Source organism: Neopsephotus bourkii, unplaced genomic scaffold (assembly GCF_033783945.1).
Source record: "Neopsephotus bourkii isolate Nb327-2 ecotype Australia unplaced genomic scaffold, CSIRO-AGI_Nbou_v1 NB_1572, whole genome shotgun sequence".
NCBI lineage: Eukaryota > Metazoa > Chordata > Aves > Psittaciformes > Psittacidae > Neopsephotus > Neopsephotus bourkii.
In genome coordinates this window covers 8,051,526-8,071,104 of record NW_026902048.1, presented here as the reverse complement: position 1 = coordinate 8,071,104, position 19,579 = coordinate 8,051,526, and the positions used below count along the sequence as shown (strand labels likewise).

The 19,579-nt window shown below is 42.3% G+C and overlaps 1 protein-coding gene across 2 annotated transcripts in view; it reads right to left on the bottom strand.

The window, feature by feature from the left end:
- Nucleotides 1–19,579, bottom strand: part of CEMIP (cell migration inducing hyaluronidase 1) — a 52,706-nt gene continuing 33,127 nt past the window's right edge. For both annotated transcript variants that reach the window (XM_061371383.1, XM_061371384.1), the window contains exons 14-28: nt 18,926–18,995; nt 17,937–18,065; nt 17,276–17,361; nt 14,423–14,554; nt 12,444–12,479; nt 12,199–12,354; nt 10,495–10,675; nt 8,565–8,780; nt 7,457–7,668; nt 6,814–6,999; nt 5,924–6,128; nt 5,029–5,115; nt 4,564–4,721; nt 1,512–1,612; nt 1–579 (exon numbers count right to left, since the gene is read on the bottom strand). In XM_061371383.1, the coding sequence (XP_061227367.1) occupies nt 452–579; nt 1,512–1,612; nt 4,564–4,721; nt 5,029–5,115; nt 5,924–6,128; nt 6,814–6,999; nt 7,457–7,668; nt 8,565–8,780; nt 10,495–10,675; nt 12,199–12,354; nt 12,444–12,479; nt 14,423–14,554; nt 17,276–17,361; nt 17,937–18,065; nt 18,926–18,995 (2,083 nt within the window). In that variant the 3' untranslated portion in view covers nt 1–451. The remainder of the gene's footprint in view (nt 580–1,511; nt 1,613–4,563; nt 4,722–5,028; nt 5,116–5,923; nt 6,129–6,813; nt 7,000–7,456; nt 7,669–8,564; nt 8,781–10,494; nt 10,676–12,198; nt 12,355–12,443; nt 12,480–14,422; nt 14,555–17,275; nt 17,362–17,936; nt 18,066–18,925; nt 18,996–19,579) is intronic.

Below are 19,579 nucleotides of genomic sequence, written 5' to 3'. Positions count from 1 at the left end.
AATTACACTAGCTAGCACAAGTTACACTAGGAATAAAAAGTGTTTGGACAACTTAGAGGCTGGTAAAATCAACAATCCTTGATGGCCTTTAGACCTAGAACTCCCCTTTCGAGAGGCAGCACATAAATTAATCTGTCACAGGGGTGCTGACAAAACCAGTACCTTGTAAACCAGATCAAACCTTGCTTAGTAACACAAGAGTCAACACGGCATCAGTGAGCAAGTCAACCGGCGAGGAGCTGGTGATCACAGAACGTACACTGATCACAGAGGAAGGCTTGTCTGTCACATGTGGCCACTCTAGCTACAGTAAGGTTTCATTTTGAACAGCAACAACAACAACAACAAAACGCTACACCTCTGGAGCAGGCTGGCGAGGTGCCTGCGGCGAGCAGTCAGTAGTCCATCCCACGGGGCAGTGCTGGCAGCCAGAAGGCAGAGCAGTGTGTCCTCATAATTTCATTTTCTTCACCACAGGAATTGGCAGTGCTTGATAGATTTTAGCCGAGTCCTCATTAGTGACCAGCTTCACCCATACTGGGCGGAAGCTGCCTTTGAAGCCGACAAAAGCCATTTTTTCTGCAAATCAGAGCAAATAGATTAGGGATGTGTCAGAGCTGCACCAGAAAACCACCTGTGTGTACGGCTACAGCCGATAGCTGGATGGGAGCACGTGCACAGGAGCATACAAATGCACACGAACTTTGCCAGTTATAAATTCTCTAGGTTTTATACTTTCCTAATGAAGCTTAATTAAATTTTTATTTACATGTTATATGCTTCCCTTAATTAACAATGTGTGGTACATAGCAGAAGAGAAAGAGAGCGTGAAAAAACCCTTCCTAGCAAGCAGCTTGAGCTATCTATTGAAGGTATCATTATTGGCATGGTGGTTATACTCAAAACCTGCTTGGGAAAGGTTAGGGGATGATAAGGGACAGAACAACAGGCAATACCTAAGTTAGCAAGTAAAACACACACACACACACACACACAGGACAGCGTGACAAAAGCTCACAGTTAAGAGCTGATCAGAGCAACACACACATAAAGCATTATTTTAGTGAAATATGTGATGCTTTGAAAACACTATGCTTTGTGCCATCAAGTCAGAATTTTGTTTCAAGAGAAAACCAGCTAAAAATAAGTTCGGACAAGTAAAAAATCGTGTTTTGGGGCATTTAGGAGGAAAAAAGTCCAATATTCCTATTATTAAAATGCCTTTTTATTTAAAATATATCTGGAAAATCAAACACCTGAATTCTTTACTTATAAGAACAACTGCCAGAGCACTTTTTCCATCTACAGCGTTAAATTGAGCGCTGTTATCCAAAGCGGCAGTGGGTACAACCTTACCGAATAAATAAATGACTGGTCCCAGGATGTTTGAGCACATGCTGATAGAAACAAGCAAGGCAAAGTTTAGAAGCAGAAAAGAGGTCCCTTTGCTGGAACCATGGGAGGGGAATAGATCAAAGGGGTTTAGAACTGCAGTTTTGAAAAGTGGTTACCTTTTAATCTAAACCCCTCTTCTGCTCCGAGTTTTTCCAGTACTTTAGTCCATGGTCCTCTTGAAATGAATCTTCCTTTAGATGTCATCAGCACGATGGAGCTGAAAGAAACAAAGCTATTTATAAACAGATGAAGAGTCACAACACTTTCCTCGGTTGTCTGCCTTAAGCACTGGTAACTCCTGCCTGTGTGACTCAAAGACACCCACAAATTACAGTGGCTTCTGCTTCAATGGCTTTTGACAAAGCTTTCTAACAGTTTAGTCATATAAACCCATCAGAAAGCAGAGAGAATTGCTTTTTTTAAAAAAAAAAAGAAAAAAAATCCCACTGTTTTCTAGAATTATTTAAATGTTTCCAACCAGCAATTCCATCCTGCTTTGCTCAGAAATGAACATGCTCTCCCTCGCATGCTCTTAGTAAGTCTCAAGTAACCTCTTGTTCTTTCAGCAGCAGCAGATTAAACATGAAGAAATTAACTTCTTTAAGACTTTTTGCTGGCTTGATGCTTTTCCTTCATTTTCATTGGACTTCTGCTTACAAATTTTATTATTTTTATTATTTTATTATTATTACTACTAATAATACCTATTACTGTTTTACTTGCATGTACTGTATTTCACCTCAAAATTCTTGGGGTTCTCTACAAATACCAAGTGATAAGCAAAAACCATAGGGTAGTGCATCAAGCTAATGCAAATCTGTAGTTGCTTGGGTAAGACTTAGTAACTGCCTAAGCTTAATTCTAGCTGGATAGCATAAAACCCCAAATCAAAAATGAAGAGATAATCATGTAGTGAGACTTTTTTTGGGGGGACCACAAGATACTCAGTGAAGTTAAGCTCATTACTTCCAACAAAATACATAAACACCTCTAATGAGTAGTTCAAAGGCCATGGAGGAAGAGCTACACTCCAGTGTGTGCAGTGGAGTTTTGATGTTAAGTGCAGTTAAGTCATCTTTGTTCACCTCCTAGTTAAAGCTGCATGACACTTACTGAGCAAACACTTGCTTAGGTGAATTATTTCATTCCACCTCGCAGGGTTTCCATGAACAAAACTTCCCTGACTCAAATGGCATTTGCAATCCTACAGAATGAGAGCCTTGCTGGGTCTGCTTTCCAGCTTCACAGTGGACACAAGTCACTATATTTAATTAGGCAACAACTCCTGCAGAGCTCAAGCCCTGAGCGCAGCAGTTACCTCTTAACACCTCAGCTGGAACTAGAACTGTTCAGGGATAAATAGCAACGGGTGGCAGTAGAGGAAGAAGAGAAGCAAAAGAGTTAAGAATCATCAGGACTTTTCCTCGAATAAACCTGAGGTGTTAAAATGCTCCCATGCTTACAAGAGCGACAGGCTGGTTTTGACTACTTTGCAAATGCTGAATCACCTTTGTCTGATTCCTTCAGTTCACTAAAATCATTGCTTTCTGTTAAACCTTTCTTGCTATGGAAGTTTAAAATAAATTCCAGATGTTTTGGGGTTTTATCCCTGAGAAACTCATCAGAATAATAGACTTATTAAAAACAAAAAAAGGAATTTGGCCCATAAAGGGCTGCTTAAATGACTGAACAGGCTTGTCATTGCTGGAAACACCTTGCATCCCCAAATCCATACATCTGAAAGTTGCTTTAGCAGTCTCTTCACAGGAGGCTGATAAGGTGGTGGGGCTCCTTCCCCTCTGTTAGCACCACCTCTGTACAGTCCATGCTCCGCGTGGCACTGGGAAAGGTGACAAGAGGCTGCTGGTTGTACAGTCCTCCGCATCTGAATCCAAACAACACCTGCATCCAGCAAATGGACGAAAGATGCTTTATGGCTGTAGCTGAAGCTCACCCGTGACCAAATTGGAAAAAGCCTGCAGGGATTGGTCTGGGTGAAAGAAGTCTTTTGGTGAAAGAAGAACAGTAATTTATGGGTTCAGTCAGAGACACAGCTGAGAGAGACCTGAGAGGTGCTAATCATGTTGGGTCAATTTCTGCTCATAATCCTAATCCTGTTCTAACACTAATTCAGAGAAGACAATGAGGCTCAGAAAGACTTGAATACACCTAAACACTAATTACAATTCAATCTTCTACAGTAAGAAGAAGACAGAAGCTGGATTTAGACAGGATTGAGATGGGATTTTTGCAAAGGGGAGGTTGGTTTCTCTGAAAAGCCCTTTGGTATTTTTTATGAAAGAAAAGTGAGCAACTACCATGCTTTCCTGCAGTAGCTACTCAGTGTGGGTTTTGCAATCTTCAGAATTACTTGAGACGGAAGACATACATCTGTGTCCACCTGCATGGCACTATGCTGAAGTTTCCCCAAGCCTCTAAAATAAATACCAGAACAATATCCTTCTTATCTGCCCACAGCTGTTTCAGATAATTCATCAACAAAGCAATCATGCTGGTATTGCATGTTATGTATAAAACCAGGTTTAATAACAATGAAATATATTCATTTCCAAATAGCACTCCACAAACAAATACAAGAACAACCCCTTTGGTTAAATGGTTTTTGATGTTGTTCTCATTCCGGCACATGAAGCTGCTGTCCTCCAGGATGAAGGAACATGTGTTGGCTACTTACCACCCACTTGCAAAACTGTATTTCTGGCTCCCCAGAAGTAAAGAATAAAAGCATCCAGCCCTTAGGTCTGGGCAGGGAACATGTGCAACGAGGAATGTATTTTATTAGCGGAATTTGCTATGATTTGGGAGAGCATGCAGGCAACAGAAATATGTAAACTGTGCACATCTGTCCCAGTAAGCACTTGGTGAATTTAAGTCTGCAGTTTGTTTATAACCCACAACATAAATGTAGGTCTGCAGTTTATTAATCAAATGTAGCTCTGTGGTTTATCTAGGCTTGATCAGTTCCTAAATCACAGATCCTGCTTCCTGATTGTCCTCCTCACATTTGGACTCTTGGAGTTGACAGGTACAAAAGGACATTGTTAGCCCGGTCAGTCTGGCCCATGTTGGGTGACAAAAAATAGGAAAAAGAGTGTTTTACAGCATTCTTGTACATTGCACCTTAGGAACACCAGGTTATTTACTCACTGGTCTTTGATGTTGTTGACATAATTTTCTATCTGTGCTGGGATTCCTTGTAGAATTGAGTTTTTGACTGTTGCTCGATCAACAACTTTTCCATGATGACCATCAATCACAACCAGTTGGATACCTTCATCAGTGAGGAAAAACCTGACACCGTCAACCTGCGTAGGGGAAAAGATACTCCTGATCTATCATAGTTACACAATTGCAAACAACCACCTGCAAGAAACAGTGATAGACTTGAGTCAGAATTCCAGAGGGCAGAATTCCAGAGTTTTGAGGTCAAGCTGTCCTGTATTTTTAATAGCAAGTGGAAGTTACAGCCCTATCTGGTCTTTTGCAAAATACAAAGCAGAAGTGATCTGAATCTAACTATCCATGGTGACTTTGTAAGCAGGTTTTCCATAACAACGAAGCGAGTATCTTAGAACTTTGTCCTGTATAGTTTACAAAGAGGACCTTGCTCACCTCAATGTATGCAAAGTCATCCTTTAGGTGGAAGTACTGTTTCTTATAAGTTTCTATTTTCACTTCTAGTAGGTGGTCCTTAGTCTTCTGTTTACAAAAAAAAAAAAAAAAACAAAAAAAGAGAGATAAGAGTTTTTCTGGTGAGGATGTCCATTACTGTCCATTACCTGAACGTTGCACCTCAGAAAGCATTTTAAACCCTGAAATTCAATCAACAAAAAGCTACATAATAAGCCCTGACTTGCCAAATTACATTGCTAATGAGACTGGGCACCACAGTAACCTCTCTGCTCATCCTGTCATCATTTAAATTGTTTTACCAAGTGGCGGTCTGTAAGTGATTCTCACCTTTCAGAGCTGACACAAAACTCTCTGAGGCTTTGCTGTACATTTCTGCTCCAAGGGTGACAAGTGGAAGAAAAAGAACCCAAGCCAGATAAATATCGCCCTCCCTCCCCCAGAACCAGACTCTACTGGATATAAGAAACAGTGGTGTGCATTATATGAACGAGACACTCAACTATGCTGTCCGCTCTCTGACACTGCTGCTTTTATAGCCTGGAGGAACTGGAGGCCAGACAAGGAACCTTGTTTCAATCCAGAATCACATTCCCTGGACCAACCTGTCTTCCAGCTCATCACTTTTGACTCTGTGCTTTTAAACACAGCACAGCACAACAGAGTCTTGGGTGGTTCTGTCCTTTGACGACCTGTGCTCTCTGCACATGCAAGAATCTGTTTCATACTCTTTCACATGCCTGAACCATTTCAGGAAATTAGGCATAGGTTATCCTGAACCTGGCACAAAGTCCTTCTATGTCTGTGGGCACAATATGTGCCAGAACTACAGATTTACACTGGCAATAATTCTGTGATAAGAAATCAACTACTTTACCAGCTGTGCACTAGAGAGCTTCTTAGGCATTGGCACTTCCACTATTGGTGTCTCAATGTACTTCGGATAGGCCATGGCTTCACAGTCACTGATGCCAGCCGTCTTTGGGATCACAGCTTTGATCCTTATTCGTTCACAGCCCTTGACAGAGCAGAAAGCAAATTTCTCCTTCTCATTTTGAGATTTAAGTTTCAGAAACAGCAGCCTGCAGGTAGGAGAGAAAAGATAGAAGCATTCTTGAGACTTCTGTGCAAAAATTACCAGCTCCCAGTTTTGGTGACTCCTTACTAATGCCCTGCAATAATGTGCATTGCAAACCCTCAGTGCCAACATCCACATTTTATAGTTCTCAACATACCACATGCAAGTAGAAGGGGACACATCTCAGAAACAGTTTGAGGAGGTCAGGGAACTTAAGACAGAAATGACACCTGAACTCCCCTTGTAATGATACATTTGTGTAGAAGTAAATGCTTTGTATTTTAGGTCTGTCTTTCTTTCCCATCATTTTAATCCTTTAAAAGAAAATAACAGGCTTCACACTCTTAGGTTCTGTGCATCCCTGTCGTGGTGTTTATAAATCATTGCTGTTCAAAACAGAAAGGGGTGGGTGTATCTCCAGCTTGGTTTCATGGTCTACACTTTGCTTTTGTCTTTTTTTTCTAATTCTTATTCACTTGGCAAAGCATTTCCCACAGTAACTGGCACTGCAGCACAGGCTGTGAGTGACTGGCAGCCATGTGAGTCCCAGGAAAATTAAGCCCTGGTCACATTCCCAGAAAGACTTTCTGGTTTTGCTGTGGTCCCTATTAATGGCATTAGACAAACAGCTCATGAGTCCAGCAGCTTTGCCATAGCAGTGTGCCCATTGGCAAGGCCTGCTTCCTTACCCAGTGTCTTCATCCCAATAGTAATATCCTTTGTTAGGGTATCTGTGCTCCAGTTTCTCCATTTGAGAGGTTCTGTAGAAGGTTCCAGTTTTGTATGTTTTCTTCAAGAGACGATTGTGGATGTCTGAGAGAATGGAAAATGTTGTCCCTTTAGGATAGCAAAACCCTACTTGGATCCAGTCATTCCTAAAAATAGCAAAGACCCACATTATAACAAGTCTACACATGACTATTATTTTCCTGAGCATGCTAGAAGCCAAACTACATAATTCATTCTGAAATGTAACTTATTTTTTTTTTTCCTGGCCAGTTAAAATTGTAGTGGTTTGGGATGAATCTATGCAATATAAATTAGACATAGCAGCCATGGGTTGGATCTGCCTCTGACTCCTACACCTGTGACTTCCGTGCACCAGGATTGAATTAGCTCTAGGCTTCTAAAAATGAACCATGTTATCTCGAAGGGCTTCCCAGAGGAGGAAACAGGAATCTGGGATGTCAAATGGAAAGATGGTGAACTCAATGGACTTCCTGGAACAAGCATGTTCATTCTGGAAGAGCTCATGAGGTGATAACCTCACCCATTAAAAATGTACAGTTACATTACTGGCCTGGAATGTTGGAAATAGGTCAGATCACTCACTTGTTGAAGTTGATGAGCCATATGGCCAGCTCTTCAGGGGCTGTCTTGTCCCAGTGGATAGTGTAGCCTTTCCTCAGAGTTATAACTGGCTGATACTGCTGGTAATGAGTGCTTTTGCTTAAAGCCCCTTCCAAGTAGAGTGGGTGATTGTGGTAGTCATTTTTAATTATTTTCATTTTCAGGTTGGCTGGTTTGTAGGCTTGGATGTATATCTAGGTGAAAAAACACATCACCAAGGCTTTAATGAACTGCAGCAAAGCATTAAAGGCGCAGCCACTCCATAAATGTGAACTGGTGCAAAGCCTGTGGCTTCAGCAGTGACTTGTATGCCGTACACTTATATTCAATTTTTTAGGCTCCCTTTTCAACAAAGCAAACTGTTTTCAGAAAAACAAGAAGGATCTTTTCCTCATCCACTGAGTTGCAGAGTGTGGGCCAGTCAAAGAGGCCTGCAGTAGGGATGAAGTATTTCAGTGTTAGTGGCAACCCTCAGCAGCGGGACAGTATCTGCCTCAGACATCTGACTTCTGCTGAACAAAGACCCTTCTGTCTGGATTTCAGAAACATGAAAACCAGCCCAGTGGTTGGAAATCGGCTTTAGTGGCACTACACAGGGAAAAAACCCAACAGTTGCAACACCCAAGACAAAAACAAGCACTACTCAGAGGAAAGTGAGGACTCTCTCAAGGCAGCAGCATTCGGAGCCTGTGCAGTAGGAAGAATGGTTCGGTGGTTACACAACAGGATGAAAGATCATGACAGCCAAAGTCTAATTTTGACTGCTCAGCACATTTCCCACCACACTGTGGGTAACACTTCCCTCCTTAAATCAAGGAAAAATAACTAGCTGACAGCCCATAGATTTATGAATATTAATCTGTTAATGCTCATGGAGCTCGTAAGGGAGTTCAGGCAGAAGTTGTTAGCGCTGTTAGCAGTCAAGGCCAAAGCATCTGAAAATTTACCACAGTATCCTCATGTTCAAAACCACCTGTGCAGACAAACACACACTGAGCACCCTGAAGAAAGGCCCTGTCTAAAGGTTAAGCTTTACAGTGCCAAATTTAAAATAAAGGGATAACAATATTTGCAAGATAAGCAGCTTTACCTGTGCAAAGTGTCCACTGCAGATGGAACCTCTCCAGTCAGGCACGTCAATGCAGTCAGGGTGCTTGATTAGCCAGTTATCTTCTTTTATCAGATATGAGCCTGGATACTCTGATACAGAACCATCCACATCATGAAAAACTGATGTTTTATCACCATCCATATCCAGACCATTGAACCAGGGGCCGGGTTCTCCAAAGAAGACCCTTGAGGTAATCTAAACAAAACAGCAAAATACATTTACATCTCCACAAATGAATTCATCACTTAGAGTACACAGCAAAGGATGGTTGTGGTCACTAGAGTGGCTCAAAGGACCCTTTTTCTGACTTTATTTGGCACTGAAAAGTAGCTTGGACAAGAAATAGTGTTGAGTTTCTGTGTCAACTTGTGCATGAAGAAATCTGTGTATGCACTAACATCACCACTCTTTAAATGGCCACAGATTCTAGATGCTCAGCTTTGAGACATTGTAGGCTTGATGTTCAATGGCTCAACCCCACGACTCCAGATAAAGCTGGGGTTGTAAGTCTTCTGAGATAGCACTTATGTGGTAATAAAACGAAATTCTGAAAATGACCATCCAAAGATGGAAGCACCAAAATAATTTTCAACTGAACTGAGCTGGTCTTGTTAGCTGGCTGGAACATCAGTGCTGTTTGGTACAGGCATATTAGGATTGTCTCTGCCTGCATGCTGTCTCTTTGTTAAGCCTTAAGTCAGTGTAGAGCTGGGTCACACACTTAAAAGGTGTGTTTGATTTGTCAGACAGAGCAGACACAGGTTTCCCTTCTGACTATGTGGGACAGGGTGAAATAAACAGTATTTCAGCCTCAGCTATGAGGTTTGTTTTAAAATTCTGGAGGAAGGTTCAGGAAAGGGCATGATTTCACTACAGCCACTTCACACATTGTCTCCCAATATATTTTTAAGGTTCTAAAGCCACACAAACCCACAATGATTCTGGGAATAATCAGTAACCTCCCGTGGGAAATGGCTGCTGAAGCAACTTCTGAATGATATTTTTATCCAGCATAAATAAATGTCATGTCACCAGCCTGCCTGGTGCAATGTGAGAGAAGGACCAACAAAAACTTCTAGGGGAATTTTGCCTTTCCCATCCCATTTGGCACAGGGATTGCTAGTCAGCACTTTTCCTGACATTGAAGCAAGTCTGCTAATTATAAAGTTAAGCAGCCCAAATCATTTCAGGCCCAACCACATGTATTTATTTATTTGTTTTCAATGTTTGGCAGTTGGATTTACAGCTACTAGGGGTGAACCTCAGCAAACCAGTTAGGACATATCTGTGCAATCAAATACAAAAATAACTCAAAAACACAGACCCCAGGACAGGTTCAGACCAGCACCAAGAAGTTCATATTGTAACTCAAAGTTTGGCAGACCCTTCTTGGTTGGGCTCCGCTCTCACTTATGTCTGAGAACTGGAGGCCATGGAATTACCCTGGTGTGCAGAGATGCAGAACTACTCTGTATCGGCTCAGTTTCACTGGCTGTTTCCAAAAAGCATTTCAGCTTCTAGGTGAGTTAGACCTTCCATAAGAGACTTCTTTGTGTTGTTGCTTTAGTATTATACTGCTGTTGAAAATAAAGGTTCAGACTCTTCTCCCTGTTTCACAGTTTCTGAGACATACAGAAATGGAAATTATTTTCACTTAAATGTCATTATTTTGTTTGAAACTGATGCCTGCTTCTGGTTTCCTGCAAACCTGTCGGAGAACTGGATTTCTATTATGTCATCCATTCAATATTGTCTTTCTTAGCTGTGCCCTCTTTGTTAAACTTCTCCTAAAAACAATAAGAAACCTTTTGAAGATCTCGTGTTTCCTCCTAAAGACTGCTACTGCCTTTTTTGCCCACAACCCCTTCCAAGCCAAAGGGAAAAGGCCTTTCTGAGAAGGATAACTCACAGGAACATCTTCAAAATGAATGTCGGTGACATTGTTGTTGGGGCAGCTCTGCCAGGCATTGTTGAGGCGGAAGGCCAGGGCGCTGGTGTGCCGGCCATCCAGGGCAGCGAATTTGCGGAACGTGCAGTTCTGGACATTGATGGGTCCATCATAGAACTGAATCCCTCGAATGGGAAAATCTCTAAAACATATTTGGAGGAGATAGAGAGACATGGTCATGACACAATAGCATCAGGATGAGAATGTATTCTAGACATGTACAGTCCCACAGCACTTGTTTCTCAGCTGCTTTCATTTTTTGCATCCCTTAGGATGACTCCTGAGTTCATGTTTTGGAAGAGGAGGGATTTTCCTCCTTTTTAGGTCTGTAAAGTCCTCTTATCCTTGCAAGTTCAGCTCAAGTTTTCTCATGTCTGAACAGATCATCTTTATTTGTTCTCTGCTTCTCCAGGGAAGGAACTTAAAAGCAGTGCCAAAGCATTGACCTAAAAATGAGTAAAGTCATGTCTGCTATCAGAAATGAGTTCTGCAGCAGTGAAACCTGAAACTCATCAGAGCCGCTCAGACTCCTTGGGTTGAGTAATGGCAGGGCTAAAAGAAGTCCCATCACATCTTTCAAAGGAACTTGGAGAGAAACAGTGGAGCTTAGCTGCAATAAAAAATAGATTTGAAAAGAAGAAAAGGTCTTACAATCCATAGGGTTGAAAAGAGGTGAAGGGGCAGACTAATGAACCTTTATTAACAGCCTTTTCTCTTACCATCTGCAAGGTAAAGAAGACACCATTTTCCACACTAAGTGAATGAGATGCTTAAACTTCTTAAAAGGCTAAGATAAGATGTTTCACATTTCACTCATGATAAATAAATTTCATCCCTTCCTCACTTGAATGTCTTCCCTTAGACAAGACCTGCCTCCTCCTTTTCATTTGTTCTGTCTCTCTGAGTTTCTATACATGACACCAAGGATGAGATACATAAAGGATATTAGAAGCAGAGCTGTAGCAGATGGGGGTTTCATTATTACTGTAGTTAATAATAAGCCTGCTGTATCATTGACAAACAGAGCTGAGGCATATAATACATCAGGAAAAAAAATCAGCATAGCTGGTTGCTCACTGTAGGGCTGCTGTTAGGATAACTGTGTTTTTAGGAATAACAACAAAACATTATTGCACTTGCAACCCAATCCGTAGGACTAAACTCTAGGAAGAGGCCACACACGAAGTTCACTGGGCATTTCAAGACTGTTTAACAAAGGCATCAAATTCCTGTAAGCACAGCAGCAATAGTAACAGCGGCTCTGAGGACATTTGTGACCACATCTGGGGCAGTTCAAACCCAGGGAAAGGTTTCTATGAGCCTTCCTGGCAGCTGGCTTGCCTGGAGACTGCCACATTGCTCAACCACTGCTGACCACATATACAGAAGTGCCCAGCTAGCACAGAGTCTTTTTGCTGCCTTCTCAACTCTGTTTGTAAAGGGGAGGGGGAAGGAAAGAGGAGTTTGATGCTGTCTTGGCAGCCTGCAAGTATGTACCTGCCAGCAGCAGCTGCACAGTGAGGATTTTTGGGATCGGGAGACTGAAACCAAATCCTTTCCGTGTAATGGTTATTAAACTGAACAGCACTGAAGAAACCACATTGGGCTGGAGCTTGCACTGAGAGTGGGAATAGTGAGCGCTTTGATGTGCTGAGCTGAACTTACGGGCCAATGGGCAGGGTCCTTCCTCTGTGATCCAGACCTCCAGGTCCCCAGATCTCGTTATCCATCGTCTCAGTGCCCAGGTTTCCACTCTCACCAACAAACAGGCTGTTTTTGATTTCTTGCTTTGAGCCATCATCATGAGGAAAAGTCCCACCACTGCGAAGGAAGGGCTGGAGGTGAAGGGGGTGCTCTCATCATCCCATCAGCCATGCCCCAGGCTGCAGCACATCCTGCACCACACTTACCTTGCCAAGGTCAGGCCAATGCCATTGTCAGCAAACCTGCAAAGAGAAGAGAAGTGCTTCAGAAGTGGTTTCGGTTTGGTTTGGTTTATCATGTCAAACTGAAATAGCTAAAGCAATGAGGCAGAGGACAGCACGGCTGAATGACTGAGCAGTGCTCATGGGGGAGCTCAGGCTTTTCTAGGTTTGTTCTCTGGTTGTGGGAGATCTTTTTTGGTGCATCTTCCAGTATATGCAGATCACACGAAGCAGCAGGCACATACCTGATTGCTGCTGAGGTTAAGCCACTGATTACTAGGCATAGTTTACTTGTCTCATAAAGCTTTTTCCCTGTGTCTAATGACCATGCTCTTTTCACTCTTAGGTAAAATATCATGCTTATCTCTCACTCCAGCTAGCTTTTATTATTTAATAGTGTTTTGCCTTACACACACTTCTGTGTTCCCATGTTCACGTATCACATACTGCTTCCATATAAAAAACTTTATAAGGGGAACTGTTAGAAAAACAGAGAGCTTGGGTTCTCTTTCATCAACAGGACATAGAGATCAGATCTTACTTATTAAAAAAAAAAAACAAAAAAAACCCCAACATTAAAATGTTTTCCTATTTTGCTGATATTCCAAGCTTTTAGATGAGATAAATCACAACTGTTGGTCCATGACTCCTGCTTATAGGAAGCGTACAATTAATAGGATAGTTTGTCATTCTTGATGGTATCTTCACAATGGTGACAGTTCTAGCTCTGACCAGCAAATGCCTGCAGCAAACCCAGCTTTGTCCTGCTTCTGTCTGTAGGTGGCAGCCCTTCCCACGGTATCGCCTCCCCTTGCCTTTTCCAGCCGCAACGGCACACACCGTGGTTCATATACTGCACGCCACATTAATATTTGGTTTGCTAATGTAATACATAAGTCTTTGTAGCAATAGGAATGGAAGCTCCTGTGGCTATAAAGACAATTACCGTTTGATGATGCTTCCTGGAATTCACATACACTTACAGGTTTCCTGCTGGAAACTGATAAATACTAGGTCTTTTAGCAATCTCCACATGTTGCATTTGCCCCATGAGCAATGTAAATGTCTTAATGATGAGTGTGATCTGTAAGGCAACACTTGCTGGCCATGGAGTGGGCTAGATACTTCTGGTTCATAAGTTCATAAAAAGCACAAACTGTATTATTCGGTATTGCATTTCTGACTGTTCTGCTACAGCCTCATTCTTGCCAACCCAACCAGTTGCTAGAGCCAGTTATGATGCTGGTTGCTTTAAAAGGTTTAGGTCACTTGAAGGTAAGGCAGCTATGGCCAGGAACTGGACACCAGATAACAGCATGATAGCTATTCCTGCTACAGTTACCACAATATGCCTCGTAAAGTAGCTTTTTCCTTTTCCTCCTTCTTCATTGAGGTTGATACCAAGAGCCTGTCTCAGCAAAAGAAACCGTAGAAGATCATCTGTTTTCAAGTGGAAAACAAATATCTGCTCTGACCAGTGCAGGAAATGGCCTTCAAAGAGCACAACAGGCACTTGCCCAGACTCTCTCCCTTGCTGCTGTGATACATAGTTTTATGTCTGCTTTGTCAGTACTTGCTTATTCAGCATAAGAGTAAGCCACATAAAACTGATCTGTGACCAGGCTCAGCCAGAGAAGGTGATGGATTTTGCTGCTTTCTCTTCAAAGCACCTCATTTCCCTGTATAAAAAAATAGGTTTTATTTTTAGTTATTTTTATCTGTGCGTATGTGACTATTTTTAAATGCTGGTCAGCATCACACAGAGAAACAATCTGGGGGATCTTTAGTTGAGACAAAGCAGGTTTTGTTTGCGTAAAATAATGCCTGTGTTTATTTAACGTTTCATCTCTATTTCAATCTTAGCCATATGAAAGGTGCAAAGTGACATAAATAGCTTGAACCACAGCTATGCTCATCATAAACACCAGGCTGAACTCTGAGAGTTGAAATAAGGCAAAACTCACTGGCAGTTGTCCAGCCACACATCTCCACCCCGCAGCCAGGCCCCGTGATCCTGGTTCTTGTAGGCAATAAAGCGCTCAATTATTGCAGGTTCCCTGGGCTTCAAAGGATCTGCATCTTTGTGTGGGCTGTATCTGTAACCAGAAGGAAAGAAGAAGGGTTGGAAAGGGAAGGGGGCCTAGCTCGGTGCACGGCCCCACTAAACATCTGGTTTATGCTAACTCTGCAGCAGCTCTGGGACAACAGTCCATCCAAGTAGCGTGTCTAGTTCAGCAGTGATGGCCAGACCCATCTGCCAAGGGAAGAACGGTCCAGGCAAGGCAGTTGTAAAGACCCACTCCAAGTTTCCTTTCACCTTTCCATTATTGTATTGCTGATATATTGCTGAAAGCATGGAAAGTTTAATACTGCTCCCAAAAGTCTAAGATATTTTTTTTTAATCCCTGTTATCCTTTAGCATATTCCTGTTATTTAGAAAAATATCCTTTTGTTTTCCCTTTTGAGCATTCTTATCTCTTAACCTTGGCTGTACTGTGGCAATGAATACCACTGCCAAATTTTCCTTGCAGCGGAAAGGAATTCAAACATCAGGAGTGTGTGTCCTTTACTATTCCTACTGTACAGTACCCAGGACACACATACAAGATTTATTAACTCTGAAGTTCTCAAGCATGATGAAATATTGGCCTGATACAGGAAAAAAAAAGACACCAGTGGAAACCACAGCAATGTGTGCCCTCAGCTGCTGCCTGTCAGCCACTGCTTGGGCCATGGGATCTGAGCAAGGGTCTGGCTCACTGTGGTGATGCTGAGGTCAGCTGTCTGAGCTCAGCACATCCTGAGGCACAGCTCTCCCTTTGCTACTGGAGGAGCATCTTCCATCATACTACATGGCTTAGAAAACCTGACAGATGAATATCCAACTCAGTGCCAGAAATGGATGGTCCAGAGACTAAAATTCATGCCTCACCAATAAGTAGCAAGGCCAAGCTGTCAGATCACTAACAGATATTCAATAGCACTTTGCTTTTCTTAATAAACCATCATATCTATCTAAAACTGAGCATCAGGCTGATAGCGTTCCAGTACATGAATATTGCTTTGGCAGTTTCATCACTGTGAATTTGCTTTCAGAGAAAGATTTAGTATCAGCCCTTGTGAATTCCCCAGACATTGTTAAATACAGATTTTGAGATGGATTCCAGTTTCATTCACATCCATGTATAACTGGAGGAAAACTACAGGGAACAGAATTTGACTCAGATGTTTAATGAAGAATGCAGAATAATCTCTCCAGCTCTGTCCAACCAACCCCCAAGTTTGCCCCAGCCAATCCAGCTATAATAATTTATTTGATTTTTCAGTCTTGATACATGAAAAGTGGAAAATGACACAAATAATCTAAGGTGCAACTTGTGCTGGTGGGTAATCCCTGAGCATAAACATGACTGCATTATGAATTGCTTGGCTTCCCAGGGTCATTCTTGCCCTTGTATGGCAGGGGACAAATTGCCTTTTGTAATCACTCACTGTGCCTGTGGCAGCAGGCAGCTTTCCAAGCTATATGGAAAACCAGCATCAGGCTCCCAAGAGAATTTTGAGGTATTTGCAGCGCAGACTGATCTTAATAAGTTAATTTTTAGCAGTTGCTTTTATCATTGGATTAACAATTTCAATTAATTGAGCATTAAAATAGTGTAAATAATAGTCACTTTTGAATACTTTTCAGTTTCAGCTACTAGGCAGAGCACTGGGGTGATGTTGATCATGGGATAACTGATATCTGAGCTGCTGATGGGCTCCCATGAGGAGGAGGACCAATCCCACCCCTGCATTGCTTGCTCAGTGCATGACTAAAGCAATCTGGGTAACCCACACCCCAGAGATGGAAAAGAGGAAAGGGAAAAAGCTGCCATTCTTCCCTGCTAAGCAGAGATTTTCAGAGGGTTTCTCTTCCCTACATGGTTTCTTCTGTCAAAAAATCCTAGTCGTTGGGAAATTCAGGTTGGGTGCAACTTGGTCTGCCAGGAAATAAAACTATGACACTTGAGAATATTAAGTCCTTTTCTCTCCCTGGAATTGGCAACTAAGTTAAAAGCCAGAGACAACCTTTAATGAGATAAAAGGTGCAAGTGTAGTCCTTATGCTATTACACTTGACTGCAAGAAGCCCCCTGCTTCCATCAGCCTCCTCAATAGGATCAGCTTCAGAGAAAGATGGGGGATTCCCAGAAACCACCAGCCCATGGTAGGTGTGCCAATATGATGCATTCTATAGAGAGGCTTCCCCTATTTCTAAAGAATTCCATTATGCCACACAGAGGCTGTGCACAGCATGAGGGATAAAGCATCACTCTGAGTTTTTAGCTATAACTATTACTACAGTGGCAGACTTGGAACTAGACAGAAATCTGAAATCAAAGTATGAGCTGCATTACATAAGCACTCCCTGTTCAAGCAGGTTCTGAAACAATAAAGAAAATCAGTAGCATTCCCAGGAAATACTTTTAAGTTTTTATTCCTAGAAGTTCTTGCAGCAAGTTCTGTCCCATTGGGACAAAAATTAGCGGAACACCCTAGAGCAGATGTATCAACCATGCCAGCTCAGCTAGAGCTAAAGAGGAAGGACAAACTGGAAGCATGTGAGTGCTGTGGCGTCCTTGGGAATGGGAATAGAGAAAATGAAGTTAGAAAGTGGTAAATCTAAGTGAAGACCTTTCCTCAATAAAAGCCACCCCAGAGGCATTGCCATGATACTTGTCAGCTTTCTTTGGGACAACTTCACAGTTTTCAGTCAGTGCTGTAGAGAAGCCTTTTCCAAATCAAAAGGTTTGTTTTCTGTGCAAAACACTTTACCTTCCAGAAATCAGAGTCAGGATAGGTCTCTTATCCTTGGCAGAGGCTGGAGTAGTTTTAACGCCGTTATCGATGATCATTCCAGCCTAAAAGAGAAATGCAATATTACAGTATATTTATATATTCTACAATTCTTTCCATCTCCAGGCTCTACCTCCAATTGTTCTAAGCTGAAGTAACTCTCATGAGCCTAATAACTGCTTCTGCAGCCTAAAGCACCCCACAACACTACCACACAGCCCCACTACATGGCATGCTATGGGTAAATAAGTAAAGTGAAGGCAATTAGACACAGTGGCCTGTATTTATCCCTCCAAAAGCTGTTCAGTTAATTGCTAACATTGGCAGTTGAGGTCTATAATTAGACAAGCTGACAATAGATGCTCCTGGAGGCACTATTTTAGGAGTGCAGAAGCAGAGGAGCAGCCTGAGCAGAGGGAAGAACCTCTCTGAATGCCCAAGAGTCAAGTGAAGCAGGTGCTAGCCAACTCTGAGAGCTCCTGTGCCAGCACGCAAGCTGCTTTATCTGCAGACACAAACAAGCCTGCAGTTAACTTTCAGTGAAAAAGAAAGCACAGGCATTAATCGCTTGCAGACCCAAAGAGCTGAAGCGAGATGGTGTTTATTTCGAGGGCAGTGTTCCCATTGCGTGCAGACTCACCCGGTAGTTGGAATGCGCACGGTTGTTGAAGAATTTCCCCATCGGCATATGCTCCGAGTAGCCGGGGGAATACATGCCCGCCGATGGCCCTGTTGGCACATGGTGCAGAACAAACCAAAAGCCTGTTTCCTGAGAAAGAAAATGGACATCTGAGACTTTGCTTGAACTTCTTTCCTGGTCTACGTTAGCCCAGGGAACTGTCAGTAAAGCCATAAGATGTAAGCCAGAAGATTTCAGGACAAATCACAGCTAGCAGCATTGACCTGTGTAGCTATATGCAGCAAAGTGTTTGACGTGCATGTGCATTCACATTCACAGTCTCATATCTCCAAGAGGCCTTAAGTTAAGCTTTGACATCTATTGAAGCTATAAGCAAGAATTTGAGATACTTAACACACACACACACACACACACACACACTGATATCCTCCTATCACTGCATAGGATCTTAAAAATCAGATAGTTTTTATTCAGTTGCCTAAAAATGTGTCTAGGAGCCTGAATCCAGGTATTCAGGTTTGGAAGTTTGGGGAAAATCATATCTCTTTGTTTAAGGCTTATTTAGCGTGTTTATTTGTCTTAGTAGGAAAATAAAGGCTCCTGATGTGACCAAGAATTCCTGTGGAATTGGCATTAGTCCTGATTGAAATTTTAGGGCACCGTTACTGTACTACCATCAGCAGAATCATTGCCAAAGACTTCACTGGGACTCTGCAGTCACGTTTATTTCATTTATACAGACTGCACCCAGTGCAAAGGCTGGGAACTTTTGTTAAAGTCATGCAGCTCTAGAAACAGCAAGTGACAAGAAGTGTGGAGCAAAAGGAGAAGTGTTGTTTTTCACTGGGAGCACCAGCCACGTTAATATCTGTCTCGATTGAGCAGCATTTCGAAATGTCTGTGTCACAGAAGCAGGTTTTATTCCAGCAAGAGCCTTGCAGGGCTGTAACCAGTCTGGGTTGTTCCCAAATAAAAAACTTTGCACTCACTTCAGATCCAGCTGCTGCACAGTTTATCAGGTTGTTGTGTGGGTTGGCTATCCAGAAGGTGGATACGGCACTGCAGGTCAGGAAAACAAAACATAACATAAAGATGACACTCTGAGCGCACACCAGAGTCACTGATCAACTCCCCCAGTACGGGGGAGATATCTCCTCAGATAAGAGGTCCTGCCTAAGGGTCAAAGGGAATGTTGTTTTTCCTTTCTCTTCTCATATCACATGTCCTCTGCAGTTTGACAGAAAGCATGGCCTTATCTTTTAAAACCCTGAGCATTAAATGAGGAATTTCAACTGCAATTCCAAGCCTGCTATGAAGCTGTCAGATGTCAATTAGGTTTTATGATAAGGTAAATATGTTGCACAAGTCACAGAAAGGAACTTTGCCCCCAAATAAGCCCTCAGAAACTCATTTAATCAAAAGACCCAATAAATTGCCTCTTAAGGGCTTTCCAAGTGCACCCCAGTACCTGACTTTTCCATGAGCTGCTGTGATTAATTAACTTTATTTGCCACCCTCTTATGCACTGCTTTTGGGACAAAAGGACTCGGTTTGTATAATGCACATAAAAGACTCTTAATGGAAAGATTCCCATCAAGGAGGAAAGATCAGTCCATCACTGTCCATCCTGTGACATACAGTAT